At 60.0% G+C, this 13,875-nt stretch overlaps 1 protein-coding gene across 1 annotated transcript in view; it reads right to left on the bottom strand.

Annotated features, from left to right (window-relative positions):
- The window catches only part of PIK3R3 (phosphoinositide-3-kinase regulatory subunit 3), a 78,657-nt gene extending 66,001 nt beyond the window's left edge, over positions 1-12,656 (bottom strand). Inside the window, exons 1-4 of the mRNA XM_077182475.1 lie at positions 12,499-12,656; positions 11,279-11,940; positions 7,282-7,377; positions 6,983-7,060 (exon numbers count right to left, since the gene is read on the bottom strand). Of these exons, the coding sequence (XP_077038590.1) occupies positions 6,983-7,060; positions 7,282-7,377; positions 11,279-11,594 (490 nt within the window). The 5' untranslated portion in view covers positions 11,595-11,940; positions 12,499-12,656. The remainder of the gene's footprint in view (positions 1-6,982; positions 7,061-7,281; positions 7,378-11,278; positions 11,941-12,498) is intronic.
- Positions 12,657-13,875: the final 1,219 nt, after the last annotated feature.

Raw genomic sequence — 13,875 nt, forward strand, 5'->3', positions numbered from 1 at the left:
GATGCTCCATCTCCCAGCCCAGCATCTTCCAACAGAAAATGTTGTGAGCCTCCAACCACTCCAGCTGTGCTTCCTTCTGGGGTAATAAACCCAAAAGAGGGGAGCAACCCTCTTTCTTAGTACAAGGCTTTAGAGGCACACATTCAGCAGGGCTGGGATGGGGAGCAGCTGGGAAAAGCTGTTTTTGAGCACCTTGACCTTGATCTCCTCTGGCTGGAGTGTCCCTGCTGTGCACCAGGCAGCCTGGGAGCCTGCCTGCCTGCGTGGGAACACCAAGCTGCAGTGGGTCCCTTATGGCCAGTGCCTTCCATTTGGCTCCCAGACGGAGAGAAAACAGATTGGCCAATGCCCGAAGGGCAGCCTTTAACCCAGCCATTGGAGACGCTACCTCATTGTCAGCAGCTGGGAGCTGTGTCCCGGGGCAGCCTGGGGACAGCCGGGACAGATGCCACCATGAGCCATCCAGTGTGGCCAAATGTGACCCAGGGCAAATGGGGTGCTGCCCTTCTGGCACCCCAGGAAGTCACAGCATCTGCCCTTGGCATCCTCGAGGTGGGCAGGGCTGTGCCAGCTGCACCCTGGCCCCGTTCTGGTCCCTGTTCATGCTCCCATCTCCCGGCCACACTCCTGGACCCTCTTGAGGGTTATTTCTGCCAGGCTTTGTGGGGGCATGACAGTCAGTTCCCCATGTATGGTAGCAGTTCCCCTGGAGCTGTGAGCTGGCAGGTTGTCTCGGGCTGGGCAGGTGGAGGAGAGTGGGGTCAGGGATCCCACAAGATGCTCCAGCACCTGGTTTTGGCTGAATACAGCGCATGGCTAAAACCCAGGGATGCTGCTGGGGGGTCCCAGGGTCTCATTGCACTGCAGAGAGCTTTTCCCATCACTGGAATGCACCGAGCAAACCCCAGAGCCCTTCCCACCTGCCACGAGGGTTTCTGCAGGGACCTGTCAGTCGCCTTAAGGATGCTGGCCCGGATTGAGGAGAGCAGCCACAAGCTGTTCCTGTGCAGGGACGGGGCCGCTGCCGGGCGCTGGCCCCAGGCGATCAGCCCCGGGCTCCACCGTGGCCTAATTAGCTTGTTTGCCTCGTTAGGCATGAGCCTGGGGGGTGTTCAAAGGGAAGGCTCAGCCGGTTTCAAAGCGAGATTCAAAAAACATCTTTACACCCGGAGAGAGCGCGATGGGGAGAGCAGGGGGATTCACACCGCGCTGACAGAGACTGATCGGCACCGTTCTCCGTGGCACTGCGACTAGAAGTAGCCATTAGCCCGCTGTCCCCGTCCTCCTGGAAATGCAGTGGCATTCTCCTGCCCCAGGAGTTCTCCTCCTGCCCCAGAGGCTGCCCTGGTGAGCTGGGCTCCCCACAGGGCTGAGGGCACAACGGGGATGCTCCGAGCTGCCCCCCAGCACCGGCTGTGCCCCGGCAGCTCGGGGAGGCTCAGCCGGCAGCGGGGGAAGGGTTAACCCCGGAGCCTTCCCAGACAATTACCACCGGCCTGACCCCACGGATGCTGCTCTCTTCTTATCTGAGGGAAATGATAACCAGCTATAAGAAGTTAATGAAGCTGCAGGATGAGTCAATGCTCTCCTGCTGCTCTCCAGATGTTCCCATCTTTTCCCCAGGGGAATGATGGAGGAATGACGGAGGGATTCCATCTGCCTGCCATAAATAGAAGGAAAACACCCCAAAACCCCAACCTCGACCCCATACCAACCCCCTCCAACACACAACCTGCCTGCTGACCTGCTGGCAGAGCAAGCATTTGGGGACCAGCGGCGAGCATGCCTTGCCCATGGAGGGGTGAAAAGCAGGAATAAACTTTGGACTGGGGACAGGGTGCGTGGGATGACCACTGGCCCAGAGGGAAGGACTCCCAGCCTCCTCCTACTGGCGTTCCAGACCCCACATCCCAGCAGAGGCAGAAAGGTGCTGGAGCTTTGGGCTGAGTCAGGCTGGGCAGGAAACTCCAGGAGCTCTCCCGCAGCTGCAGCCGGCCAGGGAGGCGTGAGTAAGGCTGAGTTTCGGTAAACGAGGAGGATGTTTAGCCACCAGGGGCGGGGGGGAGGTGGGGGCTGTTCTGAAGGAGAGGCTTGGGCAGGTCCTGGTAACCAGCTGTCCCCTGCTTGTGGCCACAGGTGACGGCTGCTCCCACAGCCCTGAGCAGCTCGTGGGTGTCAGGGTGCAGGCCCTGCCCAGCACCCAGGGCCCCTCTCCCAGCAGGGAGCTCCAGCAGGCTGAGCTGGACCTTGGCCACCGAGCGCTGCTGCAGTGAGATGCTCTCAGGTGCTTGGTCCCTGTGACAGAGGGGCACCCAAACCAGCCTGGGGCTGACTGAAATACTGACCTGGGGATTTCCCTACCCCTTCCAGACCTTTTAGTTTTAGTTGTCCCTGGCTGCTAGAGAGATGTCCTTGCTGTCCAGTTGTGGGGGCTGTACATTCCCATCCGCACGGATGCTGACCAGGCACTCGAGCTCCTGGGCATCCCACAGTGAGGGTTTACTGGGAAACTGTGCACCAAATCAGGGAATATTTCCCAGCTTTGACTCAGCATCATTGTAACATCTCCCAGCCAGCCTGCTGGTACCTTGTGCTAGGATTTGGCAGCTGCCAGGACACCCCCTGCCCATGCACGGGAGCTCCTGCCAGCTCCAAACACTCTCCCAGCTGGGTTTCACCCCACTGCACCCTTGGCTTGCACTCAGCCAGGGTAGGGGTGCTGGGATCCCGTTTGAGTGTGCCCACTGAGACTGCCTTCCCCCACCTCACCTTCCCTAAGGCAATCCCCTTCCTCAGTTTTCCCAGCTGCTATGGGAGGAGATGGCAAAAACTCACCCCCAGTTCTCCCTGATGGGTCTGGCAGGGATGTCTCTGCTGCTGCTGTTTATTTACCCTTCTTTCATCACCACCAAATATAAGAGATGAGCTCATGCCTCTCGCCAGTCTCTGACGACACGGGGTTTATTTCCACTGCAGGTATAAATAAAAAGCAGTGCCGCAGGCACCGGGGCGCCTCACGCTCGGGAGGAAAGTCATCCTGGTGGAATGAGCTTGCCCAGGGGAAACCAGAGCCCTTGGGGGCCTCCGATCCCCTGTGGCATCCCAGGGATGAGGATGGGGATGCGCTCCCTCCCTGCGCATCCACCCCGTGCTGACGGGGGCAGCGGCGTGAGACCCCCCAAGCCGCTTCTCACTGCCCGACCCTTTCTGCCTAGCAGCAGCTCCTGGCAGCCCCAGCGGAGCCCCGGGACCCACCGTGTGTCGCTAATCCCCACCGAGAGCTGACCTAATTCCCGGGCACGTGAGCGTGTCTCCAGGCAGAGCGCATGGGAGCGCGCAGGGACGGCAGCGCGCCCGGCACGCCCGGAGACACCGGCTCCAATCGGCCGCGCTCTGCCGCCGCCTTCCCCGGCAGCCCCGCCGCTGCCGCTCCTGCCCGGCCCTGACAACAGCGGAGCCGCTTCCCATTGCTGCGCTTGTATCTGGGGAAGGGTCTCCGTGCGTGTTTACAGTGTCCGCAGCTGCGCTCCAGAGCCCCGAGCAGAGCGGGGCTATCCAAAGCGCGGGGGAGGGTTCGGTGCTTCGCAGCCATCCCAGAAGGGTTCGGTCTCACCGGAGCCATAGGGAGCACCCACGGACCCTTGGGGTGAGGTCTCTGTGCACTGTCTGCCGCCAGGGAGGAGGGATAAGGACACAGACCTTCCCTGCTAAGGGGTGGCAAAGCACTGCCCAGACATTACACACAGGACTTTGCAGCCATTCCCAAGCCAAACCTTCGCCAGCTTGGGTCCCTCAGGCCTGAAGGGCTCCAGCACCCACCAGCCCACCCACAGCTCTGCTGCCACCACCCAAAGAATGTCCCAGGTGTCCAGCAGCAGCAGTGAGAAGGCTGCCTGCCATGTCCCAGGCGTGGACAGAACCCTGAGCAACCCTGGGGGGAGAAGACATCAGGTCGAGCACTGAAGGGGCTCATACACCTCATGTCCCCGGGCACTGTGGAGTTAGTGGGTGATTTGCCCCTTCCCTGTACCCTAAACAGCCCCTGAGCTGAGGACAGCAGCCCAGGGACACAGGGGACAGCAGGAGTGCTGGCAGCTGAAACTCGTGGGGTCAATCCCACACCACAGAAATACCCCAGGGCGTGAAGCAGCTCCCACCCAGGCACTGCAGGGAATGCTGGGGGCAGCAGGGTGAAACTCTGCTTTATTCCTCTTTTTCAGGCCCATACTCTTTCCCTGACACTGCAGCAGGGCTCCTGGCTGGCTGATCACCTCCCAGCCTTTGCTGATCACCTCCCAGCCTCTGCTGAGCTCCCTCCAGCCCCCTGTGAAGCTGCAGTTTTTCTTTAAGTCCCTTTTTGGTGCCACCATGTGACTCTGATTCTCATGTTCAGTGATGCTGCATGTCCCCCTCGCCTCTCTTAATTGTTCTTGCAGCATCCATCATGGAAATACCAATTTTGGTGCACAGGCTCTAGACAGCAGTCAGATGCCACTGACCTGCAGAATGTCACCAGTGCCAGCATGGGGACAGGCTCAGCTCAGACTGTAGAGCCATAAGGAGCCACTCTGCCCAATGCTGCCATGAGGATGGGAAACCTTCATCCCCAACCTGGCTGATGATCAGCTCAGGGACTGCCCACAGGTAAGATCCCCCACAGAAAGGGCTCTAAAAGGGCCAGGGTTGGGGAAAGGGTTCAATCAGCACAACTCAGACCTGTGCCTGCACTGCCAGCCCTGGGAACACAATGCCCATGGACTCCTAGGGACAGCCAGGAGCCAACTCGCACAGCTCCTTGTGTCCCAAGGCCCTCCTATTTCTTCCCACTGGAAATTCAGACACTTTCAGTGCAGAAAACATGCTGAGTTCTCCAACACATTGAGATATGGGGGTTAGAAAACCAACATCTGAACTTTTCCAGCCCTTGCTCCTCTTTCCTTGCACTCTCTAGCAGTTTTCCTGCCACCACTGCCAAACACCAGTGGGATTTGGGTATTCACAGGGACGCTGAAACCCCCAGTGGGTACCCAGGTTTCCCCCCAGCCAAGATGTGGTTTGGTTCCAGCAGCCACCAACCCGGGCTCTGATTTCTGCCCATTCCCCAGGATGAAGCCTGTCCTTTGCAGGCAGGCTGCTGGCAGAGAGGGGAGGCTGGAGGGACAAACCACCAGGAGCATGGGAGGAAGGAAAACGTGACTCTGTCTTCTCCCACACAAGGTAAGGAAATTCCAGTATTCCAGCAGGGCTGTTCTACTCCACCAAATGCAATGAGAGGGGAGACAAAGCAGAGATGCTCTCCAGCCCTCCCCAGCCCACAGTGGGCTCCAGCAGGGTCCTGGGAAGCACCACTGGCTCTGTGCTCTGCAGGAGGTTGCAATAGGAGCAGGCTGCCAAGCTTGGCCTCTGCTGGGATGCTTGACTCGGGCAGGAACTTCATTCCCATCCTGTTGCAGAGCATCCCTCTGGCATGGCTGAGCATCAGCCCCTTCAGCTGAGAGCCTATAAGTGTGAGACTTGTCCTTCCCCCTCCAGCTCTGGGGAGCTCTGGCTTTGCCCAGCTCTGTGTTGCTGAGCTCAAGGGGCAGCCCCCTGCAGAGCCCAATTAAAGATTTCAGTCCCAGAGGAGATGTGGGCTTGGGAGTATCAAGTCTGCCAGGGCTGCTGGTGTTTTTTAAGGGCTTTCACATGTTTTGAAAATCACAATTGCATTTCTCTGACCATTGCTGGACCCTGCCATGGGAGATGGACAGACCTGGACAGACCCACAAAGTGCCCAAAGCTCTGGCCAAGCCGGTGGGGTTTGCCCTGGGCTGGGAGGGTCTCCTAAGGCTGAGCAGGATTTTGGCAGTAACTGCAGTGGTGCTGCTCTGTGGGGAGCCCTGGACCTGCCTGGGATGCTGCATGGGAAGAACGGAGGACCCATAACTCCTGCGTGCTTGGAAAACAAACCGTGCTGGTACTGCTGCCCAAGCCCAGCCTAGGCACCAGTGCCCAGGGCAGCCCAGGGGATTGCTCTCGGATGCCTTCACCTTCTCCACAGCTCGGACAGTAAATCTGGCCCGGGCTACAAGGCTGTGAAGAAGAGAACCCGCTGCTCCGGGCTTCCTCAGCCACAGCTGGGGGAGAAGAGTGGGGTGGGGGGGTGCCCCCAGCCCCCATCACCGCCGCGGGGAGCGCAGCCCTTTTCGGGCAGTGGGGAAGGAGCATCCCTGGGAGCTCTCCTCTCCTGCATCCCTCCTTCCCCGCCCGGCGGGACTCGGCTCCCGGTGCGCGGGAAGCGATGAGGTCATGGTGCTTAATATAGCGATTTCATCACAGCCCTTCTCCCCAGCAACACCGCCCGGCTCCCGCCGCCCCCCCGGCCGGCAGCGCCGGGCATGCGGCGGGATGCGGGGCTGGCCCGGGGCTCTGTGGGGCCGCCCGTGCCTGGTGTCACAGTGCCGCCCTCTGGGCACGGCGGCCGCAGGATGGGGATGCTCCATGCACCCCCTACCCCCCCAAAAAACCCAGGTTTGAGCGGCACGCTGGATCCATCGCGTCCCTCCCGCCCCGCCGTGTGCCATCCTATCCCAGCCGCGGGTTTAGAAGCAGGTGTGGGGAAATGGTTTTCTCCTTCCCCCCGCCCTCCTCATGCCCCTAAGTCTGCAAACAGCTTCCCATTCTTGTAAATAATGAGCGTTACCTTTCCTCTTTCTTTTTCTCTATCCCCAAGACGCTTTTCCCCTGCCCTGCTTCTTAGACACAAACCCTAGAGATTTAAAAAAATCAAGTATTTTTGTCCCCCCCAACCCCCCAAAAAATATTCTCTTAAAGCGCCCCTGCCCTGCACCTGCATCACTTTTATCTGCATCACACGGGGAGAAGAGGGGGTCGGCATGCAGGCAGGGCCTCAGAGAGCTGGGATTAGGTGATGTTGGTGCTGTAACCCCTCCCTGCCAGGGCAGCATCGCCTCCTCAGCCCCCTTCCCTCCCGGGAACTCACCAGCCAGGAGCGCCTGTTTCAGCTCAGCATCCCCCAGCACGGCGGGGCCGGGCCTGTAGAGCACTTCGCTGTCGAGCCCTGGGACACAGCCGGGAGAGAGGGGTTAGTGCGGAGCCCACCTCGTCCCTCCCGACACGGGGCAGGCGGGAGGGGCCGGGAACACGGCGCCCCCCGCCCTGCCCAGGGGGCTGGGGAGAGCTTTGGCCGCGGGGATGCTCTCGGGGCGCCCTGGAGCGGGCAGGGCTGGGGCTCTGCGGGCACCCGGCTGTGCCCCGCGGCTGTGCCCTGGGTGTCCGTACCTTGTTTTTCCAGCGCCTCGATGAGCCTGGCCACGGTCTGCAGCGCCTGCTCGGGCAGGGCGGGGTGCTCGCTGAGCTCTGCCTGCCCGGGGAGTCCTGCGGCGAAAAGAAGGGGAGAAGGGGTTTGGAAATTCCTGCCCGCAGGAATTCCGCTTTCCTCAGCTGCCCCAGGACAGGATCAAGCTGCTGCTTTGGCACAGCCACAACCAACACTTTGGCTCATGCATCTCTAATTTTGGAGCACTTCTCCCTTTATTTTATCCTCTTTTTGCAATAAGAGTCACCGTTGGGGGCTCAGCTGCTTGCTGGGATGCAAAGACCTGCTCAGGCATGTGCCCTGCCCGTGGGGAGTGTCCCATCCTGGGCATGGAGATCCTCAAAGCCAAAACCCCTTCCCCACCTCTGTTCCCAGGGCAGTGAGACTGCCCCTGCCATCACCCACAGCCCACAGTGACTCGAGGCAGGAGCTGGGGACACAGACCCATGCCCAGCACAGACACGGCTCTCTGCAGCTCTCACCTGCTCGGGCTCTCTGCTGTGCACAGCAGGGTTGAGCACAGGCCCAGGGAGGAGCCAGCCTCCCCTTGGCTGGTGCAGGCCTCCCTCAGCCCCTACAAACCCTTCAGCCAAACAGGGGTCAGCACAAACCCCCGTGTGCTGCTCCCTCCTGGGTTTTAGAGCAAGGACACCTCAGTGCAGACCATGGCAGAGAGGAGCAAAGCCCTTGGCAGGCAGGAGAGCAGCTGTCCTTACCCCAGGGCATGTTGTATCCATCCATCCATCCCTCTTTATCACCCCAGCTGATAAACCCCTCCTGTGTGGGTTAAACCCAGTGGAGACCTTGGCAGGGCAGTGCTGGGATTTCTCCCTGCTCTCTCTTAGGTGGCCTTGAGAACCCAGAACAGCAGGAGGCAGGGGCTGGCAGGGGCTGCACACACAGGGCCGTGTGTGACTGCTGCAGCATGGACAGCCTGTGGAAAGGCCAAAATAAATATAAGAGGGACTTTGGGCAGGGCCAAGCTGCCTTCAATCTTTTGCAAAAAACACAACCTGGCTGCAACAGGTAGATGCAGGCTCTGATCCTCACCGTGGTGGTGCCCTGGGGCTCCCTGGAGAACAGATAATGATGCAAACCTGACACTGTGGGTGGCTGATCCAGGCAGGGCCATGACCCCCAAGCACAGCAAGGGGGTCCCCTCTGCCATCCAGTGAGGGTGTGTTGGTGCCTTGGGAACAGGGAAGATTTCAGGGTTAAAAGCAAAGCGCATCATGTGAAGCTCATGCAAAAATGTCCCCACTGCATGAGTGGTTTCGTAATTAAGGAAACTGGGCTTTTCCTCCAAATCAGTGGCTTGGGGAAAAGGTGGTGACTGCAAAAATATAACTTTCTCCTGACTAGGAATGGCAGGAATGGCCCCAAGCTGTGCCACGCTGGACCCCAGCATCCTGATGCCCATGGGGAAGTGGAGGTGATGCCTTGTGGCAGTGGTGCTGCCCAGGACAAGTCAGGGGCAAAACAGCCAGCAAGATCCCCTGGGACTCAGATCTGCTGCAGAGCCATTTTCGGGATGTTATTTAATTAAGAGAAGGACCATTCCTCCCTGCAGAGCCAGCCCTGGCATGGCTGGGACATGCAGTGTCTGTCATTCAGGGCTTCCTCCATGGCCTGAGCCAGCCCAGGGTCCCTGTGTGGCACCAGGGCTCGGAGGGAACTCAGGGAACTCAGGGGTGGGGGGAATGGGGTACGCTGCTGCTGCAGAAATATAAATTTGGGTGCTTTTTTGCCAGAAAAACGTCCCTCAAACCTCAATCTGGAAATGGAATCGGTATGGGAAGAATTAAAAAAAAAAAACCAAAACCCACCAAACCAAAAAAACACAAACCAAAAAATCCCAAACCAAAACAAAAGTACCTTCTCTTCCAAAGGACGTTGGAGATTTTTACTTGAAGGGGAAGCCTGTGAGCTGGGAGGTTTGGGTTTAAACTGACACAAAATGGCACACACTGCTCCTGTGCTGCAGGAAGACGTGGTTGTGGGACAAAACGTCCCCTGGTGAGGAGCCTGCACACGCTGGCATCATCCCAGGGAGGGGCACCCCATGGACAACACTGGGAAGGCAGCACCCAGTGTCCCCCTGGGCAGCAGGGCTGGACACCTGGCCATGGCCAGAGCACGTCCTGCAGCCTCCCCAGCCTACCCCAAAACCTGGCTTTAGGGCTTTTTCCCTACTAAAAACTATGGATTTTACAGTTTAAAAATTTTGTTATCCTTTCACCTGAGTGCACGCAGGGCTGGGGTGCCTACACTGAGACCTTCCTGGTGGGCCAGGCTCTCTGGCCAGGAGGCATTTCCTGCTGCGGACATTCCTCGGTTTGCAGGGAATCTCCACATCCCCAGCACCTCTGGGCAGGGGTTCCTGGGCACATCTCCCCCAGAGAGGAGCCCGAGGCACCCCCTGCATGAGGGGCAGCAAAGGCAGGAACAAGAAGGTGGCTTCACCTTCCCTGTGAGCAGGGCTGGAGAGCCCTGGGGTCTGCTCCTGTGTGCCCCAAAATCTCCACGCAGCACTGAGTTTTCCAGGGCTCTGCCTGCTGAACACTCAGAGGGCTCACCACTGAGCTGGACTGGCCAGGGGGCTCAAACCCCTCATCTGGCAGGATAAACACCCCCAAAAGTGGCTTCCACCCTCCTGCAAATCCAGCACGTAGCTGCACACGGAGCCTCACCAGTGCTGCTGGGACTGCGGCTGCCTTGGCGCACTGGTCGGGGAGGAGCACCTGCATTTTGGGGAGGGGAGGTGTGGAGGGGCCCAGCATCCTTCCCATGTGGTTGTGGGGCTGCACATCAGGAGCTGCATGGCAGCCCCATGCATAGACATGGATGGTGCTCAGCCCAGGAACCAGGTGGTCCCCCCTCAAATCACAGTGACAAGTGGGTCCTGAACCACATTTTGGAGAGAGACAGGCTCCTCATCAGTGAGTGCCCCTCTAAACCCAGACCTAGCAGCACAGGGGCTGCTCCAGACTGGCCAGGAGGGTGTCTGGGGTGCTAGACCAGCAGCTGGGCAGGTTCTCCTGCCATGGCTGAAGGCGATGCTGCTCTCCCAGCCCCAGGCCAGCACCGACAGCCATTTCTGCTCCATCCATCCCGAGCAGGGGAGCACCATGGCTTTGACTGGGGTCACTGGGATATACCTGGCTGGAAGGGGGCATTCTTACTTTGGTTTTATTTTTTTTTAGCTCATGTACACTGTGGAACTGCTGTGAAATCCCCCCTGGCCCCAACACACTTGGCCACGGTGAGTGGTGAGGGCAGAGCCGGCTGCACCAGCTGGGCAGATCCAGGCAGAGAAATGGCTGCAGGCCCCTGTGCCAGGAAGGGTCCTGCCAAGCATCCCCCCAGGGCTCTGCTGCAGCCCCCAGGGACACAGGAGCCCCCCAGGGACTCAGCACGCCGCTTGCCAGGATTGTCCCCTGTCCCAGCTTGCACAAAGTGACAGTGAGGCTGGGAGCTGGCCCAGGGCCAGCACTCGCCCGGGCACTGAGAGCAGCCTGAATCAGGTGCCGCAGTGGTGGGGAGAGGAGCACTTGCAGAAAAGGTCCCTGGAGACCACCACGGAGCTTTCTGTTCCTCTCTGAAGGGCCAAAGAAGCCTTGCATCTTCTCCTGTGCTCTCATGGATGTGGATCCCCTTGGACACTCCATGCCAGCACGGCAGCCAGCCTGGGATGCTGGTGAGGAGCAATCCCTGCAGCATGTTTGGCTGCGGGGTAACAACACTCTGGGCATCCCCTGCCCCTTCTGAGGCTGCCTCCATACACCAGGGCAGATAATTCCCAGGACAACTTCTTTTTCTGGGGCTGGATCCCATCCCGAACGTGGTTTCCCACCAAGCCACCTCAGCTGCAAGCATCCACCCGGCTCCACACCACCCTCACCACCAGGTGAGGGGACACCCACCCGTGGGCTCCCACCGTGCTGCTCCCCTCACACTCACCCCAGGGCGTGGGGGTCCCCGCGGGCGGCAGGGGCAGGGGCCGCGGCCGGGCCTTGGTGGCGGTGGTGGCGATGCGGGCGGGACCCAGGTACTCCACGTAGGTGCCGGGGAAGTCTCCGCGCTCCTTGGTGCGCTCGTTGACGCCGTGCAGCCACCCCTGGGGGTTGCGCTCGTCCCCGTCCTTGTAGTTGGGGCTGCTGAGCAGCCCGGCCCTGCTGACGGTCAGCACATCCCCGGGGCACAGCGCCAGGTCCTCCTCCCGGTCCTTCTGGTACTCGTAGAGGGCCCGGTACTGCAGCCCGTCCGAGGAGGCCATGGCGGGGTCACCGCGGGCCCGGCCCGCCGGGCATTGGGGCCGCTCGGGGCAGCTGTGCCTGGGCTGGGGCACTGCGGGGCTGGGAGCGCTCCCTTCCCTGCACACTCACGGTGAAAACCTCGCTGTTGGCAAATCTGCGGGATGGAGAGCGGCCGCTGACCCTCTGAGCCCAAAATTGCTGTGGGGCCCCAGCAGTGCCTGGCACCCGTTGGCTCAGGTGTGGGCAAGGAGCTGTTCCTTCACCGGGGCAGGCGGAGGGGAGCGAAGGAGGCTCTTGGGGGTGAGGGGACAGTCGGGGTCCTCGTTAGCCTGGCTTCATCCGCACCGTGCTGGGGACACCCCTCCCCTGCCAAGAGAAGGGCAGCGCGTTAGTGACCAAAGCTGTGCCTTGACCCGTCCCCCATGCCCGGCTCCCGGCTCAGGGAGAGCCCGGCGGCTCCCTCGGCTCCTGCTTCCCAGGGAGCTCCCGCCAGCAGGGCTCGGCCACTGCACGCAGGGAAAGTACCGGCAAGAGTCTGGAAAGTAGGGCAAGAGATCACGCCACGGGTTTTTAAAATAGACATATGTGCTGAGAAACCTCCTGCCGCACGCAGCTCCCCTCCGGCAGCTCCAGCCTGGCACTGCTGCACGGAGCTGGCAAATGAAGATGTAGATTTTTCATATGGGTTTGGTTTGGGGTTTTTTTTTCCTTTTTTTTTTAAATTTTTTTTGGTGCATTTTAATGTATTCCTCCAAGAGTGACATCATCCCTGGGGGGAAAGGCTGTGCTGCTGCCGACCCACTGTCCCCCAGCTTCCAGCAGGACCCCGCGGAAGAGGGATGGAGGGACGATGAGCAGCAGCCGTCTGTCTGTCCAGCCATCCACCCGCCTCCCAGAGCCCTCCCGCCGCCCCTCCAGCCTTACCGGGCGCGGTGGCTCCAGCGGCGGGAGCAGAGAACGGGAGCGGAGCGGAGCCGGCTCCCGGCCCCGCCGAGCCGCGCTCCGGCGGTGATGTCAGCGTCCCTCCTCCTCCTCCTCCTCCTCCTCCCGCTCGGTAGCCGGGTGGCCCCCCCGCCGCAGCGCGTCGGGGGGCGGGGGGCACCCGGCTACCGAGCAGGAGGAGGGAGAATTGTAGGAGTAGGTGGATGACTTCATTCCCAGATGCAGCATCTCTGCTCCCAAATTGCATCCTCTGTAGGATGGAGATCTCCCATCTGTGGGTCTCCATCCATCCCTAGGGGTGCTAAAGGACAGGAGGGGACCAGCGCCCCATGGACACCCCCCTTATGCCAGGCGGATCTCCCTGTGCACCCACACAGAATCCCATCCCTTAACCAGGCTAAAAAACACGCACAGGACAGGCAGGAGACGTCATGGAGAATCCCAGCTCAGGGATGCTCTGGTTCCTCACTCTCCTCCTGAGCTTGGACAAGCTATCCCAGTATTTGTCTGTCTGTGAGGCACAGGGAGATGGATGTGATGTTCCCAAAGGCTTGTTTTGGTTGTTGTTCTTTTTTTTTTTTTCCCTAAATCCTTGCTTCTCATGCTGACTTCTCTGAAATGGTTGTGGCTCCTTGTCTTTGCTGCAGGTTGGACATCCTAAAAATAGATGGTACCTAAAACACAGGCTCTGGGAAATGCATGCTGGCTGAATCCAAGCCACTGCAGGCAGCAGTGCAGGGGTGGCATGAAGTCCAAGGAGGAACACCAGGTTCTGGGAAAACTGAAGAAGCAGACTCAGAGGCCAGCAGAGCAGTGCAGGAGATGTATGACCCTTCTCATCCATAATTTCAGCAACTCCCCTTCCTTTCCCTGTAGTGCACGGCTGATGGTGCAGGGCAGCAGCATCCTGGGGGATTCCTCCTCAGCTGCACTTCCTTGGGCAGCACACAGCCCCCACTGCCCCACTCCCCAGCTGGATCCAGCCCAGCTGCTGGTCCCTGGGGTTTGGAAGGGAATTTTCCCTCCCTTGTCTCATTTCTGCTGGTGGGACGGGGTCAGAGGTGGCTGTGAACAGGCAGGTGCTGCCCTCCCCACAGTCCCACTTCCCCAGTCATGATCCCTGTGTCCCACCAGGGGTGAAGAGGTTTTACTGGGTGTCTGGAACCCCTCCTCATCTCCCCAGTGGGTCCCACAGGGCTGTGAAGTCAGCGAGGCTGAGCACAGGGCCAGTGGTGCTCTGGGGAATGCCTGGGGAAAGGCAGGGAGGTGTTTCCCTCCTGGGACAGGATGGGAGCTGGGGAGGCTGGTGGGCACATCCCCACCAGTGTCACAGCCATCCTGTCCCAGGATCCATCCAAT

The sequence above is a fragment of the Agelaius phoeniceus genome, chromosome 8, assembly GCF_051311805.1.
Source record: "Agelaius phoeniceus isolate bAgePho1 chromosome 8, bAgePho1.hap1, whole genome shotgun sequence".
Classification (NCBI taxonomy): domain Eukaryota; kingdom Metazoa; phylum Chordata; class Aves; order Passeriformes; family Icteridae; genus Agelaius; species Agelaius phoeniceus.